Raw genomic sequence first — 12,381 nt, forward strand, 5'->3', positions numbered from 1 at the left:
TGTTTATAACAGCTAAGTAATGGAAGCAACCCATGTGCCCATCAGCCAACAACTGGCATAAGAAGATGTGGTGTATGTGTAGGTACACACACACACACACACACAGAGGCATATTACTCAGATACTAAAAAAAATAAAATACGGCCATCTGCAGCAGTGGAGAGACCTAGAAAATATTATGCTTAGTGAAATAAGTCAGACAGAGAAAGACAAATACTATATATAACTTATATGTGGAATCTAAAAAAAAAATACCAATGAGTGTATATGTAAAACAGCAACAGACTCACAGATACAGAAAACAAACTTGTAGTTACCAAAGAGGAGAGGGAAGATGGAAGGGACACAATAGGGATATAGGATTAAGAGACAGAGATTACTATATATAAAATAGTAAAAGTATTTCTACTTGAGATAAAAATCTTGTATGTGGAAAATACTAAGAAATTCACAAAACAATATTAGGACTATTATTAAATAAGTTAAGCAAAATTACAAGATATAAGATCACTATTTAAAAATCCACTTTGTTTCTATACAATAGCAACTAACAATTGGAAATGAAATTAAGAAAACAATCCCATTAATAATAGCATTAAAATAATATAAAAGGAATGAGTTGAACAAAAAAATACAAAATATATACTGAAAAACTACAAAGTATCTTAAAAAATAATTTAAAAAGGAAACCTAAATAAATGGAAAGCCATCTTTGCTCATGGACTGGAAAACTTAATACTGTTTTAAGATTGCAATGTTCCCAAATTCATTTATAGATCAATGCAATCTCTCTTAAAATTCCAGCTGTTTGTGTTTTTTTTTACTAAAATGAATAAGCTGACCCTAAAATTGATATGGCAATACAAATGGCCCAGAATAGCAAAACTAATGTTGAAAAAAGAGAACACAGTTGGACATACTTTCTGAATGAAAAACTTACTATAAACATATAGTAACTGAGACAGTATAAAGATAGACAAATAGATCAATGGAAAGGAACAGAGACTACAGAAATAAACCTTTACATGTATGATCAAAAGAAATTTGACAAAGGTGCCAAGACAATTCAGTGAGAAAAGAATAATCTTTCAACATAAACTGAGAAAACTAGATAACCACACGGAAAAGAATGAAGTTGGTGATCCAGTGGTTAACTTTGCCTTCCAATGCAGAAGGCAGGGGTTTGATCCCTTGTGGGGAAGCTAAGATCCCACATGCCTCATGGCCAAAAATTCAAAACATAAACAGAAGCAATACTGTAACAAAGACTTCTAAAACAGTCCACATCAAAAAAAAAAAAAAACAAGAATGAACTTGGATCAAAGACCAAAATATAAATGGTAAAAGTACAAAACTCTTAAAACGTGGGAGTAAATATTTCCGACCTTGGATTAAGCAATAGTTCTATAGCTATGACATCAAAAGAATAAGCAACCAGAGAGAAAAACTGATCAACAAGAAATTATCAAAATCTAAAACTTTGGGGTTTCAAAGGATTCTATATCAAGCAAGTGAAAAGGCAATCCACAGAATGGTAGAAAATGCCAAATCAAATATCTGATGAGAAACTTGAATCTAGAATATTAAAAGAACTTTCGCAACTGAATAATATTAAGACAACCCAAGTTTAAAAAGAACAAAGGATATGAATAGGCATTTATCCAAAGATGACAAGCAAATGGCTAATAAGTACATAAAAAGATGTTCAATATGATTAGTCACCAGAGAAATGAAATTAAAACCATGAGATTGTACTTCACACCCCCTGTGCATATGTGATAAGTCACTTCAGACATGTCTGACTCTTTCCAACCCCATGGAGCCCACCAGGCTCCTCTATCCATAGGATTTTCTAGACAAGAATACTAGAGTGGGTTGCAATTTCCTCTCCATCACACACCCTAGCATGACTATAATAAAAATTACAGATAAATGTTGGCAAGGACACGTAAAAACTGGAACCTTGTATATACTCATATGCATGTGCTGCATGCTCAATCATCTGACTCTGTGACCCCATGGACTGTAGCCCACCAGGCTCCTCTGTCCACGGGATTCTCCAGGCAAGATAACTGCAGTGGGTTGCCATTTCCTCCTCCAGGGGATCTTCCCCACTCTGGGATCGAACCCACATCTCCTGTGTGTCCTGCACTGCTAGGTGGACTCTACCACTGTACCACCTGGGAAGTCCTTCATGAATACACTGCTGAATGTGAAATGACACAGTTACTTTGGAAAACAGCTAGCAGTTCAAGAAAAAATTAAAGAGTTGCCATTTGACCCAGAAATTTCACTACTAAGTATATACCCAGGAGAACTGAAGACATAACATCTATACCCATATAAAAACTGTTACGGAAAACATATGTCTTGGGATCAACAAATTCAGTTAGAACTTTGAACAACTTTATTTTCTTACATATCTGAATGCATTGATTTCATTTCACTTATCCAATTCCTAAGTCGTGGATATAAATTATCCTTATGACAAATTATCATTTTCTATTCTCCATACCATTCTTTTCTCCTGCATATTGACACATAATCATCTCAGGTCTTTCCTTAATACTATTAATGCAATTTTCAATTATGTTTCCTCTACTTATTGAGATCACATAGTTGTTGATTTATACCTCTGCTTTTAGCTCAAAACCTGTTTCAGTATCATTCTGATTATTTCATAGTCTTAAATTTGTGCTACTGCTTTACTGGATTCATGTTCTTAAATTCTTCTTAAACTGTCAACTGCTCACAGGGAATTTTCTTCCCTTTTTTTGGAGTATCTTCCTTGTAAAAGCAATAGGGTATTTCTTTTATGCACGTTTCTTTTATGATATCATTTAAACTTTTTGAAAAACCCATCGTGAGACTCTAATTGGTGATGTAAATCTATTCATACTTTTATTAATTTAAAATCATAGTACTTATTTCTCATATTTTATTTCATATTTATTTCACTCTTCAAACTTATTTTTTTCCCGATACATGAAGGTTTCTTATGCTACTTTAAAAGATAAAGATTCTGGGAAATCTGTGATGGTCCAGTAGTTAGGACCCTGCGTTTTTGCTGTGGAAGGCAAGGATTCAACCCCTGATCAGGAAACTAAGGTTCCAAGAACAGTGGAGAGTGCCCCGGCTGCTGCTAAGTCACTTCAGTCGTGTCCGACTCTGTGCGACCCCATGGACGGCAGCCCACCAGGCTCCCCCATCCCTGGGATTCTCTAGGCAAAAATACTGGAGTGGGTTGCCATTTCCTTCTCCAATGCATGAAAGTGAAAAGTGAAACTGAAGTTGCTCAGTCGTGTCCGACTCTTAGCGACCCCGTGGACTGCAGCCCACCAGGCTCCTCTGTCCATGGGATTTTCCAGGCAAGAGTGCTGGAGTGGGGTGCCATTGCCTTCTCCGGCAGAGTGCCCCACTCCCCCACAAATATTCAATTTTTGTTATTACTGTGTTTGTCTATAAGGTAGACCTTCATGTTTGTTTACCCATATTGATTTCCAAAATTTGATAAATAGCCATATTTTACCAACTCAATAAAAACAGCTCCCTGACATACCTCCAGGCTTCATCAAAATATATACTGGCATACCTTGTACGTGTTTCTGTCGACCATTTTCAAACAGGAATTCTAGTCATGTAACATTTTTAGAATATTTTAAATTATGTTAGTGCAAGTCTCTGTATAGGGCAATAGCCAAAGGGCTTTGGCATTCATTATCACATTTGAGTCTCGCACTGCCCCTGTGCAGAGGGACTGCCTTTCAGAGAAGGAAACTGAAGCTCTGAGAAACACCTTCCACACACAGTAACACAAGGGCTAAGTGGCAGAGCCAGAATTTGGGCCTAGTCCTGCCTGACTCCAAATGCCAGGCTGTTTCTCATCTCTGAGAGTAATGTGAAGGTCCCTATGTCATAATCTAAGTGCCCCGCCACAAACCTCAGGTCTTCCAAGAACTGGAGCCTTCCTCAATATTAGGCAAGCAGGCTGCTGGTTCCCACTCTGATCTGGAGGAAGCCCTTATGAATAAGGTGCAGACATTTCCTGGGGTTTCTATATTTTTTTTTTAATATTCTTAATTCCATGAAAAATAGTCTTTTTTACATATCTATAATTTATGTCAGGCTTCATGATTAAGCAATTAATTTTTTAAATTATGGCAAAATTTACACATTGCAAAACATATTCATTGTAAGCATATAGTTGGTCAAGTATAGGGAAAAACTGCCACTGAAGAAGATATACTGAGTGACTAATAAAGCTGGCAATCTTTAAAGAGCCTAGGGATCATTCATGTATCTTCTTTTCTAAGCGTATGCTTAAACCTCTTGACCCGTAGAGGTCAAGTTTCAGTAGAAACCAAAAGAGTAATTTTTGAAATTGATAAAGCTTGAGTCCAGTACTGATCAGTAGAACTTTCTTTGAGGATGAAAATGTTCTCCAGCTATACTCTTCAAAACTGTAGCGATTAGCTACATATTGTTATTAAACACCTGAAGTTTTTTTAAAAAATTAAAAAACAGTTTTTTCTTATTGCAGTTTTTTCATATTTTGTCTTCGAGTCCATTATCAGTTATGTATTATAAGTTATTATGAACATTGCTTCTCAGGCTATGAGATGCTTTTTCTTTTAACAATATCTTGAAAGTTTTCAATTTTGATGTTTCTCTTATTGCAGTTTTTTCATATTTTGTCTTCGAGTCCATTATCAGTTATGTATTATAAGTTATTATGAATATTGTTTCTCAGGCTATGAGATGCTTTTTCTTTTAACAATATCTTGAAAGTTTTCAATTTTGATGAACTTCAATAATTAATATCAGTTTTTTTTCTTTTACACTTCATGCTCTTACGTTCCATCTAATAAATTTTGTCCCAAGACTGCAAAGATCTTCTCTCAGGTTTTCTTGTGTAAATTTAACATTTTATTCTTTGCAAAGAGCTGCATGACCCATTTCAAGTTAATGTTTATGTATAATATAAGGTAAGGATCAAAGTTCTCTTGAACATTCTATTTGCCATGAGGTGATGGGTTTGGATACCAAGATCTTAGTTTTTTGACTGTTGAGTTTTAAGCCAGCCTTTTCACTCTCCTCTTTCACTTTCATCAAGAAGCTCTTTAGTTCTTCTTCGCTTTCTGCCATAAGGGTGGTGTCATCTGCATATCTGAGGTTATTGATATTTCTCCCAGCAATCTTGATTCCAGCTTGTGCTTCATCCAGCCCAGCTTTTCTTATAACATTGTCTAATCTTGGTTATATTCATTATATTCATTATATTCATTCTCTCTCCTCAATCTTTTGATGTCTATACCATACGTAAATGTCTTATTCATTTCAAATAACAGTATTTTTGTCTTCTCTCATATTTCTTGATCAGAATGGCTAGAACTACACTATCCAGGTACAGCAGCCACCAGATATATGTGGCCATTCAAATTTAAGCTGCTTTAATTAAATTCCAGTTTAAAATTTTTTAAAAAAACTTCAGGTGTTTAATAACAATATGTAGCTAATCGCTACAGTTTTGAAGAGTATAGCTGGAGAACATTTTCATCCTCAAAGAAAGTTCTACTGATCAGTACTGGACTCAAGCTTTATTAATTTCAAAAATTGCTCTTTTGGTTTCTACTGATTTTCTCTAATGCTGTCAGCTTTCTATTCAGTGGTTTTAGTTCCTTATTCTTTACTTCCTTCTACTTATTTTGGGTTTAATATGCTCTTCTTGTTGTAGATTCATAAAGTAAAAGCTTAGATCACTGATTTTTAACCTTATTTCTTTTCTTAGATAAGAATTTAAAGCTATTGGTTTTCTTCAAAGCACTTTAGCTGCATTGCTGCTGCTGCTGCTGCTGCTAAGTCACTTCAGTCGTGTCCGACTCTGTGCGATCCCATAGACAGCAGCCCACTAGGCTCCTCTGTCCCTGGGATTCTCCAGGCAAGAATACTGGAGTGGGTTGCCATTTCCTTCTCCAATGCATGAAAGTGAAAAGTGAAAGTGAAGTCGCTCAGTTGTGTCCAACTCTTAGAGACCCCATGGACTGGAGCCTACCAGGCTCCTCCGTCCATAGGATTTTCCAGAAAAGAGTACTGGGGTGGGGTGCCATTGCCTTCCCCGTAGCTGCATTACACAAGTTATAAATTGCTGGTCCCTCATCTTGTTCATGAACATTACAGTATCTTATATCCCAAGAAGGTCAGAAGTATGGGTTTAAATTGAAGGAACATTCTATCACACCCTCCTTCACTCTTTCTTTTCCCAGCATCTTATTTCTTCCCTTTCCAGGGCTCCTGATCTTTGTGGGAGTTGCAGCTCATGCTCCTAAGAACCCTAATTTCTTCCCTCTCTTCTAATTTCCTCCCTGCAAATCTCAGAGACTAATCAATGTAGAGAGAAGGTGGGAGACCAGAAATGAAATGGAGGAGGAAAAGCCACAATACCTTTTATGTCTAAACCTCAAAGGTCACACACTGTCACTTCTGCCACATTCGATTTGTTAGAAGGAAATCAATAAGTACTCTATGTGCCTTTTGAAGGGAGGAGTATCAAAAAATTGATGGACACATTTTAAACCCCCAGAACAATATCATAATTTTTACCCTAAAAAAACCATAAATCTTTTTAAAAGAACTAGATAAGGAAAGAAAATATGTATAGTCATATTTTTATACCTATGTATTACTTCTGGTTTCTTTATTCCTTATAATAATTCATGGATCAGTAAACTAAAGTACAGATCAAACCCACTGCCTATTTTTGCATGGCCTGTAAGCTAAAAGAGATTTTTAACTTTTAAATGACTGAAGGAAAAAAAATCAATGAAAGAGTATTTTTGTGACATGTGGAAATTATATGGAATTTAAATATCAGTGTCTATAAAAAAATTGTATTGGAATGTAGCCATGCTCATTTATTTATGTATTGTCTATAACTCTTTCAGAACTGAGTTGTTTCAACACAACATATGACCCACAAAGCCTAAAATATTTATCATCTGACTCTTCTCAGAAAACATTTACCAACCTCTACTATACATCCAAGTTACCATCTGATGTCATTTCCTTTTAACCTAAAGAATTTCCATTATTTCTCCTCTTGGAACACATATCATGGATAAAGTCCCTCAGATTATCTATTTAACTGAAAATGTCTTCATCACAGCTTCTTTTTTAAAGTATGTTTTTTAATATTTTTATTTATTTGGCTGCCCCAGGTCTTAGTTGCAGCACGGGGGATCTTTGAACTTTGATCTTCATTGCAGTATGTAGGATCTTTCAGTTGTGGCATACAAACTCTTAGTTGTGGCATGTGGGATCAAGTTTCCTGACCAGGGATCAAACCGAGCCCCTTGCACTGTGAGGGCACAGTCTCAGCCACTGGATCACCATGAGGGAAGTCTCTATTTCAGCTTCACTTTTGAAAGATACTTTCCTTAACTGATGATTGGACATTGTGGATGATGCACTGTAATAACAATGAATTCCGTTACGTTTTTCTGCAGACTTGATTTTTCTTCTAATAGACAATTAACTCGTCTGATCTCATAGCTTTTACAGCTGTTTTTGTTTTCTGGGTCTTGTTCTATTGGATTTTAAATTTAAGCCTCCATTACTTTCAATGAGCAGACAGGTGTTAATCATATCATTATAAGCAAGTCTCATTTTATTGCACTTCACTTTATCATGCTTTGGAGATACTGCATTTTTTACAAGGAGATGTGTGGCAACCCTGTGTTGAGCATGTCTATCAGCACCGTTTTTCCAACAGCATTTGCTCACACAGTGTCTCTGTGTCACATTTTGATAATGCTTGCAATATTTCAAAGTTTTCCATTATTACAAAATTTATTACAGTGATCTGTGATCAGTGATCTCTGATGTAACTACTAGTCCCTGAAGGCTTGGATTATAGTTACCACTTTTTAGCAATAAAGTATCTTTAATTAAGGTATATCATTTTTTTCCAATATAAAACTATTGAACAATTGGTAGATTACAGTATAGCATAAATATAATTTTTATGTGTACTGGGAAACCAAAAAATTCATGTCACTCCCTTCATTGTGATATTTGCTTTATTACAGTGATCTAGAATCGGCCCTGAAACTGCTCAGAGGTATGCCTGCATTCTCCTATATTTAATGTAATTTCCTCTGGGCTCCTTTCAAGATTTCCTTTTTATTTCTGGCATTTAGCAACTTGCCTACAATGTGTCTAGTAGTGGTTTTCTTTTGTATTGGTTCTAGCTGGAGGTCACTGATTGTCTTGAATCTCCAAGTTAGTTTTTCTCAAACATGAGTAGTTTTTAATCTACCATTTCAGCCACTATAGTTTTTTGCCTCTTTCTCTCTCACCTCTACTTCTGGGATTCTAACTAAAGACAGAGAGAATTCAGCTATCCCCCAAGAGGAGCTATGAAGAAACAACAAAAGGCCTTCAGTTTAAAAAATCAGTAAATTGCACTTGTGTTTTTCAAAAATTATCTATTTGGTTTGCAATTCTATTTACTTATTTATCTTTTTGGCCATATTGTGTGGCATGCAGGATCTTAATCCCTGACCAGGGATTGAACCCGTATGCTCTGCATTGAGAGCACAGAGTCTTAACCACTGGGCCGTCAGGGAAGTGGTTTATACTACCCTTCGACAGAGCTCCTACAGTCTCCCCCAAATACTCAGAGCAGTCAGCTAGGTATGGATGGCTCTAAGTTTGGATGTTAGCCTTTTGGCAGCTCTCTCCATTCCAGGATTTTCCTCCTAAACTTCAAGCTTCTTTACCAGTCCTCAACTTAGTCCTCTGACACTTCAAACCAGTTTAGTGTGGTTTTCTGTCCCTCGAGCTATGGGAGTTGGGGAGTACATTGTGTAAAAAGCCACAAATTCCCAATTCTTACGCATGGACTTCCCCAGTGGCTCAGACAGTAAAGCATCTGCCTATAATGCGAGAGACCGGGGTTCAATCCCTGGGTCAGGAAGATCTCCTGGAGAAGGAAATGGCAACCCACTCCAGTATTCTTGCCTGGAAAACCCCATCGACGGAGGAGCCTGGTAGGCTACAGTCCATGAGGTCACAAAGAGTCAGACACGGCTGAGAGACTTCACTTTCTTTCTTTCTACCCACTACTTTACTTACTTTAAAGAATAAACTTCCCACTAGTTTCTGCTTCTTTTTGGTCTGTTAGTATTTTTGGTCTCTTTTCCAGTGTTTTTAATAAACTGTTACCTTAAAATTAGTCCCCAGTTTTTTTTAAAACAACCTCCCAAACTTGAATTTATAATTTTATATATTATAAAATTTTAATTATTGGTAGTACTATAATGGAAAATAGCACAAACTACCTAAAGTAATGGAAAAGTCCACTTCTACAAATGTAGAAATAAACTTGCAAGAGTACAATGTACAATATCCTCCTGCAGCTCATGATGAAATTGGTGCCTTCCTATTCTACACCCATACATACCTACCTGGAAACAATCAGGTCTGTGAGTCATGAAAATTGACAAAGCAAATAAACTACTTGGAATTATTTAAAAGTTAAAAAGAACTCATTTAAGTGCCCCCTCAAAAGATTTGTAGACTGTTTTCAATATTATCTCCTGGATTAAAAGATTTAGAAAAGGAAGATGTGTATTTGGAATAAAGACTTGTATACCTTTTAAAAACAAGAGCAATAATTAACAGTAACATTTAAGATGTATTTTTTAATTAAATACTTACCTTTGCTTTTCTAGAATGAGAAAATATTTTAATAATATTTTTCAAAATGTATTACACATTTTCTTATACCAAAACAGCATAGTAAGAAGAACTGAAGAAAGAATCCACAACATTTGCCTTTAGGAATTCTACTTATATTCTCCTTTTACTGATAATTAAACACTAATATTCCATGGAATTTCAATCACAGAATTGTGAAGTTAACAAAGTAAATCTGTGATCAGTAAAAAGCTCAAAATACAAGACTAACTAATTTAGGTCCATTATATTATATGCAAACTGCTGAGTTAGTATTCTTAAGTATTCTTAGTATTCTTAAGGATCCCTTTATTCTCACTACAGCAATAGCAACAGCCAAACAACAATAATTCCACAACCAAAAGAATCCGTTTTCATGCAGAATGAGTAGAACAAATAGAAAAGGAGAAAATGAAGACCAAGGGCATCTTTTCACACCAATTTTATATTAAAAAAAAAAGAAGAAGAACACCCATTATGACTCTATCATTCTTCCTTAAGCCAAAACATTAACTGGTGGTTTTGCTCCAAACCAAACATGGCAAAGTCTGATAGGAGAAGTATAGTCAAACTAAGTGGATTTGCCAATGATACATGAAAACAACACTGCTGATGTTGAAGTTCAAGTATAAATAAGCATAAAAATCAGCAGGAATTCAAAAGAGAGGAAATTATTGGCACTGTTAAGTATGTTAATTATCTTGATTGTGATGAGTTCACATATATGTCAAAACTGTATGCTTTGGCCTGCAGTTTATTCTACCTCAACTAGATTTCAATAAAGTTCAGAAAAAAATCAACACTCATTTTTACTCATCACTTGGATACTTTAAAGACAAAAATGGAAATCAATTAAAAGTTTGTAACGAAGTATAAATAACAACTCAAGAATCATAGATAAATAGTCATCCAAATTAAAAGAACATGTATATTATCTTTATGTATATATCAATTCTTTCTTTATATCAAGAAAAAGAATGAAAGTCTCAATGGTGGTATCCTGAGACTCTCTGGTCAAAGGACGATAGAGGTCACATTGTCTATTCCATTTAGGTTCCACTTAGGTGTAGAATGCTCCTGGTTTCCATTTCCAAATGGATGTGATAACACAGAGTTTATTAATCAGCATTTGCAGCCTTACTGTACTTCTCTTCCTTGCACCTCTGCAGAATCTCTAAGCTCCTCTGGTGGACTGGGTGTTGGAGAAAGCTAATACTATCCATACTTTTCAAAACTGCACATGGCGCTGTGTCATCATGTCCTTAGGAAGCAAAAGAAAAACAAAAAATGGAGAAAAGAAAAAGACATTATATAAGCCCACACCAACAGAGAATCAAGGACAATGCTGCCAACTATTATAAAAATGTATCAAGTAATTGTGGTTAAATGTGAATAATTTTTCCAATTAATTTGAAGAAATTACACAAAAAGAAAAAAACAAAGGTCCTGTTTAGGTATTCAAAGTATTCTTTTTCAGTACTCAACATGTTGTGTTAACACCACACTAAAAATCTCTAATTTAAAATACTAGGGAAATTACAAAAACAATTTGTATGGTGCCTTTTTAAATGGACTCATTTTTATCAGGTCTGAAATATAATTAGAATACAGTTGGCAACAATGTAAGAAACACTGATGGAATCCCAAAGAGAAACAAACCCAAAATAATTTACCAAAAGTTAAACTTTCACAAATCTCGCAATTAACCACACTTGTAGGAAATCCAAGTGTGTCAATGTTGAAAAAGTAGAAAGAAAAGCACCACAGAACAGGAAAACCCAGCAGCACTTCTGTATTTATAAATCTAAAAACAAAGCTGGAGAATCTGTCAAAATTAACTATTGGGAAGAAAGGGAAGAGAGCACATTCAAGCAAGGACCAAAGCCCCAGATTAGTGTTACTGAAACAGTGGGTCACTCGAGCAGTAAAGAGAGAAGGAAGATTGTACCGTAAACATTAGGAATAAATGGATTTAAAGAGAATTCGGGTTTTCCAGGCTTGGAAGGTGTTGAGAATCATTTATACGGAGAACATCTCTAGAGTTAGGACATTAAGTTCAAATATAAGTAACTTTGCCTTTAAAACACAAAAGTGAATAGTTTAAAAACAGACAGAGGCAAACTAAGCAACACATAATTATGTACTAAAGTTCCACTAGTATGCACGTACTGTATAATTAGGAACAAGATACTATCTATGAATAGTTCTAGAGGAAGAATCATTTTAAAAGTTAAACAGAGGCAGAGTAATTCAAAGAGGTTTGCAAAGCATGGTTTAATCAAACTATAATTCCTTAAACTGGATACCAACACCCAGAGAATAGGCATCAACTTCTCAGCTAAGGAGATAGAAACTCATGATGCCATAACAATAGATTACAATAGACAGACACAGGTATACATATTTGTATATCTGATATATAGTCAGGTTTTTGTACAATATTTTAAGAATTCATACTAGTTCATTTAAAAATAAGCTAATAAAACATTATCTCATTTATTTAGTATGGAGAGTACATAGTTGCAACTGTTCAAAAGAGACAAGTTTTACCAAGTTACCACCATTTCTTAATCAAGAGATACCTCAATAAAAATATTCTATTCTCAATAATCTCCCACCTTGATTGGGTGCTTAGAGAAGGAATGC

At 35.2% G+C, this 12,381-nt stretch overlaps 1 protein-coding gene across 11 annotated transcripts in view; it reads right to left on the bottom strand.

The window, feature by feature from the left end:
- The window catches only part of MYO9A (myosin IXA), a 258,450-nt gene that overhangs the window by 105,872 nt on the left and 140,197 nt on the right, over positions 1-12,381 (bottom strand). For 10 of the 11 annotated variants that reach the window (XM_019968212.2, XM_019968211.2, XM_019968209.2 and 7 more), the window contains one exon: positions 10,877-10,996. The exons of the other annotated variant lie outside the window; for it this stretch is intronic. In XM_019968212.2, coding sequence (XP_019823771.1) covers positions 10,877-10,996 — 120 coding nt within the window. The remainder of the gene's footprint in view (positions 1-10,876; positions 10,997-12,381) is intronic. 11 annotated transcript variants of the gene reach the window in all.

Source organism: Bos indicus, chromosome 10, assembly GCF_029378745.1.
Source record: "Bos indicus isolate NIAB-ARS_2022 breed Sahiwal x Tharparkar chromosome 10, NIAB-ARS_B.indTharparkar_mat_pri_1.0, whole genome shotgun sequence".
NCBI classification, from domain to species: domain Eukaryota; kingdom Metazoa; phylum Chordata; class Mammalia; order Artiodactyla; family Bovidae; genus Bos; species Bos indicus.